We start from the raw sequence: 18610 nt of genomic DNA, 5'->3' as shown, positions 1-18610 counted from the left end.
AATACACATACTAAAAGCAGGTGATACAAGAGTACACATACCAGCAGCAGGTGATACAAGAGTACACATACCAGCAGCAGGTGATACAAGAGGACACATACCAGCAGCAGGTGGTACAGGAGGACACATACCAGCAGCAGATGGTACAAGAGTACTCATACCAGCAGCAGGTGGTACAAGAGGATACAAACCAGCAACAGATGGTTCAAGAGGTCACATAGCAGCAGCATGTGGAACAAGAGGACACATACCAGCAGCAGATGGTACAAGAGTACACATACCAGCAGCATGTGGTACAAGAGGACACATACCAGCAGCAGATGGTACAAGAGTACACATACCAGCAGCAGGTGTTAAAAGAGAACACATACCAGCAGCAGGTGTTAAAAGAGAACACATACCAGCAACAGATGGTTCAAGAGGACACATACCAGCAGCAAATGGTACAAGAGGACACATACCAGCAGCAGATGGTACAAGAGTACCCATACCAGCAGCAGGTGGTACAAGAGGATACAAACCAGCAACAGATGGTTCAAGAGGTCACATAGCAGCAGCAAGTGGAACAAGAGGACACATACCAGCAACAGGTGGCAAAAGAGTACACATACCAGCAGCACGTGGTACAAGAGGACACATGCTAACAGCAGGTGGTATAAGAGTACATATTTCTGCAGCAGATTGGTACAAGAGGACACATACCACCAGCAGGTGGTGAAAGAGGACACATACCAGCAGCAGGTGGTACAAGAGGACACATAGCAGCAGCAAGTGGTACAAGACGAGACATACCAGCATCAGGTGGTGTAAGAGGACACATGCCAGCAGCAGGTGGTGTAAGAGGACACATACCAGCAGCAGGTGGTTGAAGAGGACACATACCAACAGAAAGTGGTGTAAGACGACACATACCAGCAACGAGTGGTACAAGAGGACACATACCAGCAGCAGGTGGTGTACGAGGGCACAAACCAACAACATGTTTTACTAGAGGACACATACCAACAGCAGGTGGTGTAAGAGGATACATACCAATAGCAGGTGGTGTAAGAGGAGACATACCAACAGCATGTTTTACTAGAGGACACATACCAGCAGCAGGTGGTACATGAGGACACATATTAGCAACAGGTGGTACAAGAGGACACATACCAGCAGCAGGTGGTACAAGAGGCCACATTCCAGCAGCAGGTGTTGTAAGAGGACACACACCAGTAGCAGCTGGAACAAGAGAACACATACCAGCAGCAGATGGTGTAAAAGGACACATATCAGCAGCAGGATGTGTAATTGGAAACATACCAGCAGCAGGGAGTGTCAGAGGACACCTACCAGTAGCAGGTGGTACAAGAGGACACATATCAGCAGCAGGTGGTGTAAGAGGACACATGCCAGCAGCAGGTGGTGAAAGAGAACACATACCACCAGCAGGTGGTACAAGAGAACACATACCAGCAACAGATGGTTCAAGAGGACACATACCATCAGTAAGTGGAACAAGAGGACACACAACAGCAGCAGATGGTACAAGAGTACACATACCACCAGCAGGTGGTACAAGAGGAAACATACCAACAACTGGTGGAGTAAGAGGACACACAATAGTAGCAGGTGGTACAAGAGGACACATACCAACAGCAGGTGGTGTAAGAGGACACAAAACAGCAACAGATGGGTCAAGAGGACACATACCAGCAGTATGTGGAACAAGAGGACACACAACAGCAGCAGATGGTACAAGAGGACACATACCAACATCAGGTGGTATAAGAGGACACATAACAACAGCAGGTGGTGTAAGAGGACACATACCAACAGCAGGTGGTGAAAGAGGACACATACCAGCAGCAGGTGGTACAAGAGGACACATATCAGCAGCACGTTGTACAAGAGGACACATACCAGCAACAGATGGTTCAAGAGGACACATACCAGCAGCTGGTGGTGTAAGTGGACACATACCAGAAACAAGTGGTGTAAGACTACTTATATCAGCAGCAGGTGGTACAAGAGGACACATACTAGCAACAGATCATTCAAGACGACACATACTAGCAGCTGGTGTTGTAAGTGGACACATACCAGAAACAGGTGGTGTAAGACTACTTATATCAGCAGCAGGTGGTACAAGAGGACACATACCAGCAGCAGGTCGTACAAGAGGACACATACCAGCAGCAGGTGGTGTAAGATGACACATACTAGCAGCAGGTGGTACAAGAGGACACATACCAGCAGCAGGTGGTGTAAGAGGACACATACCAGCAGCAGGTGGTGTAAGAGGACACATACCAGCAGCAGGTGGTACAAGAGGACACATACCAGCAACAGGTTGCAAAGAGTACACATATCAGCATCACGTGGTGCAAGAGGACATATTCCAACAACAGATGGCTCAAAAGGACACATACCAGCAACAGAAGGTACAAGAGGACACATACCAACAGCAGGTGGTACAAGACTACATGTACAAGCAACAGGTGGTACAAGAGGACACATACCAGCAGCAGGTGGTACAGGAGGACACATACAAACAACAGACGGTACAAGAATACACATACCAAAAGCAGGTGATACAAGAGTACACATACCAGCAGCAGGTGATACAAGAGTACACATACCAGTAGCAGGTGATACAAGAGGACACATATCAGCAGCAGGTGGTACAGGAGGACACATACCAGCAGCAGATGGTACAAGAGTACTCATACCAGCAGCAGGTGCTACAAGAGGATACATACCAGCAGCAGATGGTACAAGAGTACTCATACCAGCAGCAGGTGGTACAAGAGGACACATACCAGCAGCAGATGGTACAAGAGTACTCATACCAGCAGCAGGTGGTACAAGAGGATACAAACCAGCCACAGATGGTTCAAGAGGTCACATAGCAGCAGCATGTGGAACAAGAGGACACATAATACCAGCAGATGGTACAAGAGTACACATACCAGCAGCATGTGGTACAAGAGGACACATACCAGCAGCAGATGGTACAAGAGTACACATACCAGCAACAGGTGTTAAAAGAGAACACATACCAGCAACAGATGGTTCAAGAGGACACATACCAGCAGCAAGTGGTACAAGAGGACACATACCAGCAGCAGGTGGTACAAGAGGACACATACCAACAGCAGGTGGTGTAGGAGGACACATACCAGCAGCAAGTGGTACAAGAGTACACTTACCAGGAGCAGGTGGTAGAAGAGGACGCATAACAGCAACTGATGGTTCAAGAGGACACATACCAGCAGCAAGTGGTACAAGAGGACTCACACCAGCAGCAGGTGGTACAAGAGGACACATACCAGCAACAGATGGTTCAAGAGAACAGATACTAGCAACAGGTGGTGAAAGAGGACACATACCACCAGCAGGTTGAACAAGAAAACACATACTAGCAACAGATGGTTCAAGACGACACATACCAGCAGCAGGTGCTGTAAGAAGACACATACCAGCAGCAGTTGGTGAACGAGGACACATACCAGCAGCAGGTGGTACAAGAGGACACATACCAGTAGCACGTGGTACAAGAGGACACATACCAGCAACAGGTGGCAAAAGATTACACATACCAGCAGCACGTGGTACAAGAGGACACATGCTAACAGCAGGTGGTATAAGAGTACATATTCCTGCAGCAGATTGTTACAAGAGGACACATACCACCAGTAGGAGGTGTAAGAGGACACATACAAGCAGCAGGTGGTACAAGAGGACACATGCTAACAGCAGGTGGTATAAGAGTACATATTCCTGCAGCAGATTGGTACAAGAGGACACATACCACTAGCAGGAGGTGTAAGAGGACACATACCAGCAGCAGGTGGTACAAGAGGACACATAACAGCAGCAGGTGGTACAAGAGGACACATACCAACAGCAGGTGGAACAAGAGGACAGATTCCAGCAGCAGGTAATACAAGAGGACACATACCAACAGCAGGTGGAACTAGAGGACAGATACCAGCAGCAGGTGGTACAAGAGGACACATACCAGCAGCAGGTGGTACAGGAGGACACATACCAGCAGCAGATGGTACAAGAGTACTCATACCAGCAGCAGGTGGTACAAGAGGATACAAACCAGCAACAGATGGTTCAAGAGGTCACATAGCAGCAGCAAGTGGAACACGAGGACACATACCAGCAGCAGATGGTACAAGAGTACACATACCAGCAGCATGTGGTACAAGAGGACACATACCAGCAGCAGATGGTACAAGAGTACACATACCAGCAGCAGGTGGTACAAGAGGATACAAACCAGCAACAGATGGTTCAAGAGGTCACATAGCAGCAGCAAGTGGAACAAGAGGACACATACCAGCAACAGGTGGCAAAAGAGTACACATACCAGCAGCACGTGGTACAAGAGGACACATGCTAACAGCAGGTGGTATAAGAGTACATATTCCTGCAGCAGATTGGTACAACAGGACACATACCACCAGCAGGTTGTGAAAGAGGACACATACCAGCAGCAGGTGGTACAAGGGGACACATAGCAGCAGCAAGTGGTACAAGACGAGACATACCAGCATCAGGTGGTGTAAGAGGGCACATGCCAGCAGCAGGTGGTGTAAGAGGACATATACCAGCAGCAAGTGGTTCAAGAGGACACATACCAACAGCAAGTGGTGTAAGATGACACATACCAGCAACGAGTGGTACAAGAGGACACATACCAGCAGCAGGTGTTGTAAGAGGACACACACCAGCAGCAGGTGGTGTACGAGGGCACATACCAACAGCATGTTTTACTAGAGGACACATACCAGCAGCAGGTGGTGTAAGAGGATACATACCAGTAGCAGGTGGTGTAAGAGGAGACATACCAACAGCATGTTTTACTAGAGGACACATACCAGCAGCAGGTAGTACATGAGGACACATATTAGCAACAGGTGGTACAAGAGGACACATACCAGCAGCAGGTGGTACAAGAGGCCACATTCCAGCAGCAGGTGTTGTAAGAGGACACACACCAGTAGCAGCTGGAACAAGAGAACACATACCAGCAGCAGATGGTGTAAAAGGACACATATCAGCAGCAGGATGTGTAATAGGACACATACCAGCAGCAGGGAGTGTCAGAGGACACCTACCAGTAGCAGGTGGTACAAGAGGACACATATCAGCAGCAGGTGTTGTAAGAGGACACATACCAGCAGCAAGTGGTGTAAGAGAACACATGCCAGCAGCATGAGGTGTAAGAGGACACATATAAGCAGCAGGTGGTGTAAGAGGACACATTCCAGCAGCAAGTGGTGTAAGAAGACACATACCAGCAGCAGGTGGTGTAAGAGGACACATACCAGCAGCAGGTGGTGTAAGAGAACACATTCTAGCAGCAGGGGGTGTTAGAGGACACATACCAGCAGCAGGTGGTACGAGAGGACACATACCAGCAGCAAGTGGTGTAAGAGAACACATACCAGCAGTAAGTGGCAGAGGAGTACTCAACAATATGTGCTCAATTTTCCTCCCATATCTTAATTTGCTAAGTAGCCTAACACTGATCATGCCCTCTTTATCAACCTAATCAATTTCTTGAGGATTTCATGTCATTACCATGTCCCCGCGATTCCGTCAATCATTAAGTGATGTGATTTTTTAACTCCCTTAGCCTCTTCTCATTGTGTAAACCTCTCTGTGGCGGTGGAGATAAGGGTGTATTTTGCGTGTTTGAACTTCTTCTCAATCTTCTCAATGCTGCCCCATCCTCATAAAAAAAATTGTAAAAATGGCAACGACAGAGAAGATATGTAAACTACAAACCGTTGCGCTCAAAAAGTCAACATTTTGGTATAATCATGACATCTTCAACATCTCTATCATCCTCCAAATATATCCTGGCCTAGAGATTGATAAGCAATCTTAGTCCTAATATACGTAATCTTGGGATTAATTTAGTCCGTGTATGTATTATGCAGCGCCTAGGGAAAAGGTATGATATTGTTGTCGTCTTTCCCGGGACCTCTAGAAAATTAGTGACGCAAAAAGTGGAGTATTTTTTGTAACGTTCCAAAAATGTGTGTGACGTTCCATATCCTAATAATTCTATCAACTGTCTATCTGACAGATATCTAACGTATCGACGGTATACGTGAGACACTGTCACTGTTGTGGACAGGTCTTCTCAATCTTATTTTCTCCATAATAAAGAGAAAGCACTCAATATTTCTGATAACACCCTTATAAACACAATTTAATATATATATATATATATATATATATATATATATATATATATATATATATATATATATATATATATATATATATATTGAAACCCACCATTGCTTATGAATTTGTAATCTATATAAATAAAAATGGAAATGTTCATTTGTACAAAATCGCTAATCTCCGAAAGTTCTTCACCGATTGCCTTGAAATTTACACACAACGTTCCTTTTGTAACCGAGCGTGTTTTTGTATACATACTATATAGATGTCACGTCTGTGACAGGAAAAAACACGTTTTTTTTTTTTAAAGCTGTGTTTTTCGGATGTTTTTCATGTGAGGGAAATCTTTGAAACCTCTTTACCGATTGCTTTGAAATTTTGACACAACATTGCATTCGAATACGTGCTTGTTTTTATATACGTACTATTTAGATGCCACACCTGTGACAGGTAAAAACATGCGTTTTTTTGAAAAACAACGCCATCTGTTGCATGTAAGAGCAACACGATATACAAAATATATTATGATTCCATTTCAATGTTTCCGATTGCATTGATAAATTGAATTTTCATAGATTTTGATTTATTTTCATTTTGTTTTAATTATTTTGAGTGACGTTGCATTGGAATTGATCTGAGTTGTTTACCATACCGTTCATTTCGTGAATATAGCTTATTTGTTTCTTTTTTCATTTTTTTTTTCGTTTTTTTAACTGTTCTTATTTTTTAGTGCAATTGTATGTTTTTGTTTTGAAAACAAGAAAATGAACATCAGGTTTATTTCACAGCTGCAAATTTACAATAGCTATGAATCCACCGGCTTCGACGTTAACTGCTTTCTTAACGTTAGGTCAAAATGACGCGTTTGCAAAATCACTGCTGTATTCGGAAGTGCATACGTATTACACTTGGGATGCCAGTAGAAAATCATTTGAACAACGCAAACCAGGAGAGCGAGTCGACGGACAACCTGGCATATTCAAATAAACTACGATAGGCAGACTATACACCGTGCATCCTAATCAGGATGAATGCTTCTTTCTTCGCATGCTGTTGGTAAATGTGCCCGGTCCAACGTCTTTCCAGCCATTGAGATTTGTCAACGGCGTAACATATGCTACTTTCCGTAGTGCATGTTAAGCTCGGAATTTATTGAAGAACGACCAACACTGGGATGTATGCATTAATGACGCGTCCAACACGTCACATCCAAATTAAATTCGTGCATTGTTTGCAATCATATTGACCACCGGCTCTTCTTTATCTCCAACAGAGTTATGGGAGAAATATAAATCGCACATGGATGAAGATATTATTCGTCGAATATGAAGGAAAAATCAAATATGAACATGGATTTCACAGCAAAAATCTACAACGAAGCGTTAATAATGATTGCAGATTTGTGCTTAGAAATCACGAACAAAGTTCTAAATCAATTGGAAATGCCATTACCGACTCGATCTACTGTTGCTTCGTTCGATGTAGAATTGCGTCGTAAACACAATTACAACACGAGTGATTTGTTGTCGTATGTGCAATAAAATATTCCTAAGCTAACGCTTGAGCGAAAAGGCATTTACAATCAAATAAATAAAACTGTCAATAACGAGTTTGGAGAAATCTTCTAAGATGCGCCAGGAGGAACTGTAAATCCTTCCTAATTAAATTGATTCTGGCAGCATTTCGATTCCAAAATGGCATAACCCTAGCTCTTGCATCGTCCCGAACAGCTGCGACATTGTTAACAAGTGGAAGAACTCCTACTTCGGCTTTGAAATTGCCGTTGAACATGCAATTCATAGAAATTCCCACGTGCAGCATTTCCAAAGCATCCGGCATGGGAAAAGTATTGCAGAAATGTAAACTTATTGTTTGTGATGAATGCACAATGGCCCATAAAAAATCGCTCGAGGCTCTTGATCGATCATTCCAAGATTTGCATGGAAAAACCAGACAAATTTGAGAACGCATTAATATGGCTTGCAGGAGATTTCAGAGAAACATTACCTGTAATTCCACGATACAAGTCCGTCGACACTGTTGAGAAAGCAGATAAAGCGGTTAGTTATCCAACTGAATTTTTTAATTCACTCGATCTGCCAGGGATACCATCACACGTAAGACAATTGAAAATCTGCGTGCCAATTATCATATTGCGAAATATCAATCAGATAAAGCTTTGCAACGCCACACGCCTTGTAATAAAAAATAATAAGCAACGTCGTAGAAGCAACAATCTTGACAGGATCTTTCAAAGGTGAAGATGTCCTCATTCCTCGCATTCCTATGATTCCAAATGCCTATGAATGGCATTTCAATTTAAGTTATTGTAATTTCCAATTCGATTGTCGTTTGCAATCACCATCAACAAAGCTCAGGGCCAATCTTTAGAATTGTGCAGTTTATATCTAGACACGGATTGCTTCTCATTGGGACAATTACATGTTGCGTGTTCAAGAGTCCGCAAACCAGACAATCTCTATATCTCCACAGATAATGGAACAACAACAAATGTAGTATACCCACAAACATTATGAAATTAAACATATTAGAAACGTACCGTTTCTCTTTTCTTTCTTTGGATTTAACCAGACTGAGCCACAGCAACGCGTGGCGGGTACAGCTAGTAAAAATAAATATCTCGTGTTTATTCAGGTTTCCCATTTTTGTTTTCATTTTGTTCATATCAATAAAGCCAAATATATTGAGAATGTGTAAAGAAAACGCAAGTTGCCTCCTGTTTCAAAATATTTCGAGAATTGTGTGTATTTTGAAGTAGACTTTTTAAATCGTGAAGATACTCAAAACCTTGGAAAAATCCGACTTCAACAAACTATCGGAACTGGCTGTTGGTGATCCTCAAGTACGATGAGTCTAACAGCAGGTAAACCTCAGGTGAGATGAGTTTACCTGCAGGTAAACCTCAGGTAAACCTCAGGGGGTATGAGACTGATTGTAGGTATATCACAGGTAAACCTAAGGTGGGATGAGTTTACCTGCAGGTAAACCTCAGGTGAGACGCGTCCTCACAGCAGCTCACATAACAAAAAATAATCGAGAGAAAAAACGGCAAATCCCACAATTCATGTTGGGTTCAATTCAAGGAATAAGCCGTTGTAAAAGTGAAGGGAGAGCTTTGTGTTTCCGATTATTTCGTGCTTGCGTGTGTGTGTGTGTGTGTGTGTGTGTGTGTGTGTGTGTGTGTGTGTGTGTGTGTGTGTGTGTGTGTGTGTGTGTGTGTGTGTGTGTGTGTGTGTGTGTGTGTGTGTGTGTGTGTGTGTGTGTGTGTATTCACCTAGTTGTGCTTGCAGGGGTTCAACTCTGGTTATTTGGGCCCGCCTCTCAACTGTCAGTCAACTTGTTTTTTCACAGGGAAGGGGGGGGGGTCTGGTAGCTGAGCGGACAACGCGCAGGTCTCGTAATTCTATGACCCGGGTTCGATTCCCGGACCAGGCAGAAACAAATGGGCAAAGTTTCTTTCACCCTGATGCCGCTGTAACCTAGCAGTAAATAGGTACCTGGGAGTTAGACAGCTTTTACTGAGCTGCTTCCTGGGTGTGTGTGTAATCACCTATTTTGTACTCACTTATTTGTGTCTGCAGGATCGAGCATTGCTTCTTGGATCCTGCCTTTCGAGCCATCGGTTGTTTACAGCAATCACTCCAGTCCTATTTCCCTATCATACCTAGTTTTAAAATAATGAATATAATTTGCTTCCACAACCTGCTCCTTAAGTGCATTCCATTTTTCCACTACTCTCACGCTAAAAGAAAACTTCCTAACATCTCTGTGACTCATCTGAGTTTCCAGCTTCCACCCATGTCCCCTCGTTCTGCTATTATTCCGTGTGAACATTTCGTCTATTGTCTACTCTGTCAGTTCTCTGAGTATTTTAAAAGTTCTAATGATATACCCCCCCCTCCCTCCCTTCTCTTTTCTAGTGTCGTAAGGCGCAGTTCCTTCAGGTGCTCCTCATACCCCATCCCTCGTAACTCTGGGACGAGTCTCGTTGCAAACCTCTGTACATTTTCCAGTTTCCTTATATGCTTCTTCAGATATGGACTCCATGATGAGGCGGCATAATCTAAGACTGGCCTCACGTAGGCAATGTAAAGCACCCTAAATGCCTCCTTACTTAGGTTTCTGAATGATGTTCTAACTTTTCCCAGTGTAGATCACGCTGCTGTCGGTATCCTATTTATATGTGCTTCAGGAGATAGATTAGGTGATACGTCCACGGCCAGGTGTCTTTCTCGTGTCGTCACAGGTAGGCAATTCCCCTTCATTGTGTACTGTCCCTTTGGTCTCCTGTCACCTAGTCCCATTTCCAAAACTTTACATTTGCTCGTGTTGTACTCCAGTAGCCATTTCTCTGACCATCTCTGCAACCTGTTCAGGTCCTCTTGGAGGATCCGGCAATCCTCATCTGTCACAACTCTTCTCATCAACTTTGTGTCATCCGCGAACATCGACATATAGGACTCTACACCGTTAAACATGTCGTTAACATATATTAGAAATAGAATTGGTCCCACCACCGATCCTTGAGGTACTCCACTCGTTACTGTTCGCCAGTCCGACTTCTCGCCCCGTACTGTAACTCTTTGGCTCCTTCCTGTTAGATAGTTCCTTATCCATACTAGGGCCTTTCCTCCCACTCCCGCCTGCCTGTCGAGTTTGAACAGCAGTCTCATGTGCGGTACTGTATCAAAGGCTTTTTGGCAGTCCAGAAATATACAGTCTGCCCAACCATCTCTGTCCTGTCTTATCCTCGTTATTTTATCATAGAATTCCAAAAGGTTTGTTAGACACGCTTTCCCTTTCCAGATCCTATGTTGATGTTTGTTCACAAACCTAACATTCTTAAGGTGTGCAACCAGTCGTAGCCTAATTATTCTTTCAAGTATTTTACAGGGGATTCTTGTCAGTGATACAGGTCTATAGTTGAGTGCCCCCTCCCTATCGCCTTTCTTGAAAATCGGTACGACATTTACCTTCTTCCAGCAACTGGGCAATTCTCCCGACATAAGTGACTCATTATAGATCATTGCCAGAGACATGCTGAGGGCCTGCACTGCCACTTTGGGTATCCACGGTGATACTTTGTCTGGTCCAACCGCTTTATTTGCATCCAGTGTTGTCAAATGTTTCATTCACCTCCCCTGCTGTCACCTCTATATCTGATAGTCTTTCATCTAAGATAATCTCTTCTAACAATGGGAGCTGCTCAGGCTCGGTTGTGAACACTCCATGGAAACTGGCATTCAGTGCCTCGCCGAATTCCTTGTCCCTTTCAATATATACCTTCTCTGTTTTCCTTAGTCGTCTCACTTGGTCGTTCACCGACATTTCTCTTCTTATATGACTGTGTAGTATTTCAGGTTGCTTTTATTTTTTTGCTCTGATCGCAATATTGGTCTCATAGTTCCTTTCCGATGTTCGTCTTATGTTATTGTAATCGTTCCTAGCTCTGTTGCATCTGATCCTGTTGTCCTCTGTCCTTTGTCTTTGTCATTCTTAATCCCCTGGATTAGATCATTTATCCAAACATCCCTCTTCTCTTCAAATTTCCCAATCATCTTCTCCACAAACCTATCTTCTTCTTCAATCAGAACACTGCTGGACCTAGACGCCCTTCCTGACCTAATCATTGTTATAATCCAACCTTACCCACAGGGGTTCCAAGTACCTTACCGTCCTGCTAACACAATAGGTGAGTGAATCTCCAAGCGTCTCCCCATGTGGTGTTGGAAGGATTGCTGCCGGGTGTGAGGTCACGGTTGGTCACAGGTCTGCTCCACTCTGCACACTGCCACAGTGCTTCAACAACTATTTTCAATTACGCTACTTATACCGTTTTTCTTCACAACCTTATGACTTTAGTCAAATTGGTTAAACGCAGCATATTATAAATGATGACCTAAACATACCTAGAAAAATATAATGCAAATTGTGTATTTTTTACTTAGTTGGCTGTGATTGTATTTGTACAAATAGCACAATTATTATAATTGTTCACGTCGTGTATTAATTGTGCATATTCTGTATTTTGTATAAGTTGTATGATGATGATTGCAATTATGTATTGATTCCATTCCTACAAATTGTGTATTGTTTGTGCAAGTTGTGTATTTATTGTACATGTTTTGTAGGTGTATTTGTGGAATTGTGTAGTTTTGTATTTGATGTATATGCACTAGTTATGTATCGTTTATATTTGGGCTAGCTAGGGAGCCGGTCGGCCGAGTGGACAGCACGCTGGACTTGTGATCCTGTGGTCCTGGGTTCGATCACAGGCGCCGGCGAGAAACAATGGGCAGAGTTTATTTCACCCTATGCCCCTGTTACCTAGCAGTAAATAGGTACCTGGGTGTTAGTCAGCTGTCACGGGCTGCTTCCTGGGGTGGAGGCCTGGTCGAGGACCGGGCCGCGGGGACACTAAAAAGCCCCGAAATCATCTCAAGATAACCTCAAGATAGTTGTGTATTGTTTATATTTTCATGCAAGTTGTGTATATGTTGTAATTGTATTTGTGTGAATTGCGTATTTGTGCTAGTAGTGTATTTACGTATTTGGGCTAGTTATATACTGTACGTATTTCTGCTGGATATGTATTTGTTTGTATTTATGCAAGTTGTGTAATAATAATTATGAAAGATGTATAATAATTGTGCAAGTTGTGTATTAATTTGAGCATGTAGTGTAATTATATATGGAGGAATTGTGTATTTACACCAGCTGTGTATTGTTTGTCATTGCACAAGTTATGTAATTATATAGCAAGTTTGCTTGTACTAATTGTGCAAAGATGTATAATAATTACACAATTTGTGTAATAATTGTCCATGTTTTATAATCGTCTTGTGCGAATTGTGTATTTACGCAAGTTGTGTTTTTAATTTGCTGAAGTGGAACTGGTGCAACTTTGTTTTTTGTGTGCAAATTCTGTATTTATATAAGTTCTGTATATGAAATCTGAAAAAATAGATCTGCATTAGTAAGTGTATTTTGGTTTATGAGACAATATGTGGGTATTTTGTGGAAATTATGTAATTTTAGTGAAAGCCCATTTTGATTGTCTAAATGTGTAAGCAATTTGCTATATTTGTGCAAATACAATACTTTACGTAAATGTTATATTCTGAGTGTATGTGCAATATTTGAGTAAATGGTATATTTTTGTGTTCAACTGACATATTTTATATGTAAATGACATATTTTGTCTATACACATACATTTGTGTGTAAATGGCATATTATGTGTGTAAATAATATATTTTATGCATAAATGACATAGTTGGTGTGTATTTGCTGTATTTTCTGTGTAAATGGAATTTAGTGTGGAAATGCTTTGTGCGTAAATGCTATATCGAGTGAATATGTGTATGTGTTTTATACTGTGTTTTCTTTTTTTTATTTTGTGTATTTGTAGTGTAAGTGCAAGTGTTGCATTTTATGCGAATGATGTTAAAATTATATATATTTTTGTGCGCCTTATCACAACCTTAGCTTTTTATGAATAATTGCAAATATATTTATTTCAATTGGACATATACACCCTGGTTTATCCATTTGAATAGCATGTAGGTTGGCATTTAATAATATTTTGAACTTGCTTGAATAATATGGTTACCTTGCTGATTGGTATGCATTAATATAAATTAACAGTATAAATAATTAAGATTACTTGGGGGTGAATGTGGGGCTACTGCAATCTTATTCTTAATACATTTTAGGGATTATTCTCTATGAACGTATGGTTTGTGGAGTATGTGTAGGTATGTATATATGTATCTGTGACTGTTGGTTTAGAAATAAGTTAGCTGATTTGCGTAGCAAGATTAGGATTTTTTGGGTGTAGAAATGATTATCCTATGAATATAGTGGCTAGCATCCAGCCAAGTTGCTAGATGGATGAATTACGGTGCGACATTTGGGCAGCTATTTGATGGATGTGAGGACAGCTGAGCACAGGTACTAGGTCTGCTGTGCTGCCAGATGTACGATTCTGCATAAATTGCTGTACGACATTTGGGTTGCTATTATAGTTTTGAACCCATCACTGCATAATGAAATGATAACAGTTGTGGATGACTAAAATGTATATTCTTAAACTTCTGATTAGGTTAGGTTAGGTTGGGGAGGGATAAACGAGCCATTTTATTAATAATAACATTAAATATATACTACATAGATATACAGCATGCTAGGGCCTCATTACCCATCTGGTGACGTCACACACAGTTGAACAGTCGGTTTGCAGTGGAGCCTTAATACCTATCGGTTAATGGGTGACAATACTTTATCCCTATACTTGGGCAGCTTTTGTAACATCGCTAAAACAACAACAACGGATCTCATTGCTGTAGAATGCATTTGTTTGTATATTTAGTTTAGGTTAGCTTTGATAGGGCTTATGAATTACATAACAGAAATATATGAGCAATGAGCGAAACAATATGAGCAAGGCATCAGAGCATCGCCTGTGATGAAACACAGAGTACAGTTGAGGTATTGCGAGAGATATTAAGAGATTGCACTAATGTGTGAACCTCCTAGGAACCGCATGTAGAACGTCGGCTGAAAGCAAAATCCACCCATTGGTGGATCGAACCGCATTAGGGATGATGACGTCAGAATAAAGGTAACTGCAGAAAGCCTTATTTCAAAACATAGGAAGCCATTTTTTATTCAATGCAGTTCATATATATGTACACTGAATGAGTATTTAGCTTTGTTATATGCTACAGTAAGGTGTGGGAGGCATGTTTTTGAGCGAATTTAAGACGTGCACAGCGTTAGCAGTGAAGGAGGAATTAAATAAAAATGTCTGAGTGTTGGTGTTGCCTGTTTTTTTAAATTATTTGGATTAATACTGAATCCCCTGTTGAAGTCATCGTGTCTTGGGGGGGGGGCTGTTTCATACAAAACGGGTGATAGTGGGTTTTCATTTATATTTACACGATGCTCGATAAGCAATCCTTGAAGAAAGATTGTCAAAGCTTACATTACATTCTCTAGAAAGGCGAAGAAATAGGGGGGGGGGTAGCATGACAGAGGTGTGAGAAAATGTACATGTCAAAGGGGAATATTAATAGCCTAATAAAAGTATCGACACGAGACAGAACACGAAACATTGGGTATAAATTTGATAAGTTTTAGATTTAGGAAAAAAAAACTGGGTAAATACTGGTTTGGTAACAGGGTGCATGCTGAGATACATGATAGTTCATGCTCTGTGTTGCTTCTCCTTTGCTACATGCAAATGGCTGATGGTGGATTTCATTCCTATGCTTAATAAACGATCCTTGGCCGGTCACTCAATGCAAAGCTTCTGGATAAGTAAGAGGAATAAATAGGACCTTCTTAATATTAATGGAGTTACATTATTGATGTGTATAATTGGAGAAGAAAGGGGATATTAATTGGGAATTGACTTACCGAAGTTCATCTAATAGAAACAGTTGATGTTCTGGTTAACATAGATTGGAAATAAATAGGAGATTTAAAATAGACTTTGAATGATGTTATTGTACACTCGGTTTCAGGGTCGCTGGGGTAACGAAAATTACATGACTCATAGACCGGCGTTTTAATCCCCTTGAACAAAACGGCTTGAAGCAGGGGTCTCCAAACTATGGCTCGCGGGCCACATCCGGCCCGCCACATAATTTCATCCGGCCCTCCAAACAAATCCCTGTGTGGTGGCCTTGAAAAAATAATTATCGTACGAATGGCATCGCAGAATTATTCAAAGCTGGGGCTGCTGACTGGTGGCGCTCAACCCGAGTCAGTTTTCCTCTCTCTCGATAGTGTGACGCACAGATACTAATACTGGTAGGTATGTGTTGTGCATTACAACCAATCAGTTGTGTATAACTGTATATTGTGGGGATGGAGGGCGAGTGGGGCTTCGCTGCTTCCGTTTCAGGGAGCACAAACACTGTACAATATTCGTTTCTCTGTACTTTGACAATGCCTTTATCTTAGTTATACAAAATAGCAATAATACTATTGTAGCCAAAAATATTGCATGTTTAAAATAGTTAAAATGGTAACCATTAAGTTTATCAACGAAAGCTGTTGCCATAATATTTACCACTTTATAATAATATGCTATGCTTTTTAACACCACATACAAGCTGTTTTTTTCCTGTAGAATTTATTTCATTTATTTTACCCTTATGTTTTCAGATATGGAAAAGATAAAGAAAAGAAAAGTGGACATTGAGTGCCGTCGGTTCAATGACGAATGGAAGATAAAGTACTTTTTTGTGATAGCAAATGAAAAAGCTTTATGCATAATATATAGAGACTGTTGCTGTTCTGAAGGAATACAATATTCGTCGGCACTATGAATCTAAACATGGCTCAAGTTATTCTCACATCAATTGAGCAGAACGCACTAAAAAGTTTGAATCATTTCAGCACAGTCTGCATTCTCAACAAGCTGTTTTCAGTAAGAAAAAATCTGAAAATGAAACTTCAACTAGAGCCAGTTACAAAGTTGCCTATGTGTTGGCTAAAAAAGGAAAACCTTTCACTGATGGTAGTATCATAAAAGAGTGTATAGTGGAAGCAGCAGGAGAGGTATGTCCAGAAAAAGTAAACCTCTTCAAAATGATAAGTCTTGGGTCAAATACTGTTGCTCGTAGAATTGAAGATTTAGGAGGCGACATAATTCGGCAAATAAAGGAAAAAACAAAAAGATTTTGTTGGTATTCTCTTGCGTTGGATGAATCAACTGATGTGTGTGATACTTCTCAGCTCTTATTCATTCGTGGTGTTGATAGTGAATTTAATGTGAGCCAAGAATTAGCATCAGTTCACAGCATGCACACCACAACAACTGGAGAGGACATTTTCAATGAAGTAAGTAAAACTATGACAGAATATAACCTGGAATGGAAACAAGTGCAGTGTGTGACAATTGATGGAGGAAAGAATATGTCTGGGACAAAGAAGGGTTTGGTTGGGCAAATTACAACAGCTTGTGAGGTTGGAGGATTCTCAAAACCCATTTTTCTGCATTGCCTTATCCATCAACAAGCATTGTGCCTAAAATATGTTGATATGTCTTGTGTCATGAAACCTGTTGTTTCTGTGGTTAATTTCATTAGATCTCATGCACTCAACCATCGCCATTTCCGTGATTTCTTGAAAGAAATTGATGCGGAGTTTGTTAACTTGCCTTATTATACAGCAGTTAGATGGCTTAGTTGTGGAAAGGTTTTGCTGCATTTCTTTGAGCTCAGATTAGAAATTGATTTATTTCTCACAGAGAAAAATAACCCTCAGCCATTATTATCAGAATGTGAATGGATTTGGAAATTGGCATATTTTGCAGATATGACAGGTCATATGAATATGACAGGTCATATGAATAACTTGAATCTGAAATAGCAAGGCAAAACAAATTTGATCAGTGACTACTTTGTTCATGTCAAGGCATTCAGAGCAAAACTTGCGCTACTTGAAGGCCAGGTGAAGGTTAAGAATTTTGCTCATTTTCCATGTTGTGAAAAATTTCATGCAGAAAGTAAAGTTGAATTTCCTTTTTCATTTGCAAATGAAATAATTTCAGATTTGAAAAAACAGTTTCAGAAGCGATTTGCTGACCTTGATGCCAAAGCAAATGAAATCAGGCTCTTTCATAATCCATTTGACTGCAATGCTGAAAATCTTCCAACTCAATTTCAAATGGAAATTATTGATCTCCAGGCAGATGACAGACTGAAAGATAAGTATAGAGAAGGAAATCTGATTGAGTTTTATAAATGCCTGCAGCCAGATCAGTTTCCAAATTTGATAAAGTTTGCTTGTAGTTTTGTGTCCATTTTTGGTTCAACATACTTGTGTGAACAAACTTTTTCCAAAATGAAGTATGTGAAATCTAACTATCGAGCAAATTTGTCTGATGATCACTTGAAATCAATTCTTACAATTGGCTCATCTAATAGGGAACCTGATTTTAATGAAATTTTGAAGTCAAAACGACAGTATCATTCGTCACACTAATATGGTTGCATAAAACTAAAGGCAGGAATCTATTTAGTTTACCCTGATTTTTTCCAAAAAGATATGTTTTAATTTTTCCATGTTTATACTTTAATATTTGAGGAAATTAAATTACTGGCACTGATTTGTTTTTTGTTTTTTTTCATTTTTTATTCCTCCGGCCCGCATAAATATGGGAAATATATAATGTGGCGCTTACATTGACAAGTTTGGAGACCCCTGGCTTAAAGGCTAGCAATCACTCGCTGGGGTACCGAAAACGAACCGGGCCATTGACCGGCTTTTCATTCCCTTGAACGTACCTGTGCAGGGTCACTGAGCGGCTAGGTGGTGACGTCAATGACCATTAGCGATGCCTGTGCAGGATCATCGGGGTAAGGGAATTCGGATATGACAGG

The 18610-nt window shown here is 41.2% G+C and overlaps 4 protein-coding genes across 4 annotated transcripts; 2 read left to right on the top strand and 2 right to left on the bottom strand.

Annotated features, from left to right (window-relative positions):
- Positions 1–640: 640 nt before the first annotated feature.
- On the bottom strand, positions 641–2020 carry LOC138373541 (uncharacterized). Its single transcript, XM_069339759.1, has 2 exons — positions 1753–2020; positions 641–1578 (listed from the first exon to the last, which is right to left on the bottom strand). The coding sequence occupies exons 1-2, from the start codon at positions 2018–2020 to the stop codon at positions 641–643; spliced, it is 1206 nt and encodes a 401-aa protein (XP_069195860.1).
- A 370-nt stretch (positions 2021–2390) lies between these two features.
- Positions 2391–2891, top strand: LOC138373540 (antigen LPMC-61-like). Its single transcript, XM_069339758.1, has 2 exons — positions 2391–2570; positions 2658–2891. The coding sequence occupies exons 1-2, from the start codon at positions 2391–2393 to the stop codon at positions 2889–2891; spliced, it is 414 nt and encodes a 137-aa protein (XP_069195859.1).
- A 339-nt stretch (positions 2892–3230) lies between these two features.
- On the top strand, positions 3231–4123 carry LOC138373539 (antigen LPMC-61-like). Its single transcript, XM_069339757.1, has 2 exons — positions 3231–3323; positions 3890–4123. Exons 1-2 carry the CDS (start codon positions 3231–3233, stop codon positions 4121–4123), a joined length of 327 nt encoding a protein of 108 aa, XP_069195858.1.
- A 269-nt stretch (positions 4124–4392) lies between these two features.
- Positions 4393–5352, bottom strand: LOC138373538 (uncharacterized). The gene has a single exon (XM_069339756.1). It carries the CDS (start codon positions 5350–5352, stop codon positions 4393–4395), a length of 960 nt encoding a protein of 319 aa, XP_069195857.1.
- Positions 5353–18610: the final 13258 nt, after the last annotated feature.

This window comes from Procambarus clarkii, chromosome 42, assembly GCF_040958095.1.
Source record: "Procambarus clarkii isolate CNS0578487 chromosome 42, FALCON_Pclarkii_2.0, whole genome shotgun sequence".
Lineage (NCBI taxonomy): Eukaryota > Metazoa > Arthropoda > Malacostraca > Decapoda > Cambaridae > Procambarus > Procambarus clarkii.
This window is presented reverse-complemented; position numbering and strand designations above follow the sequence as displayed.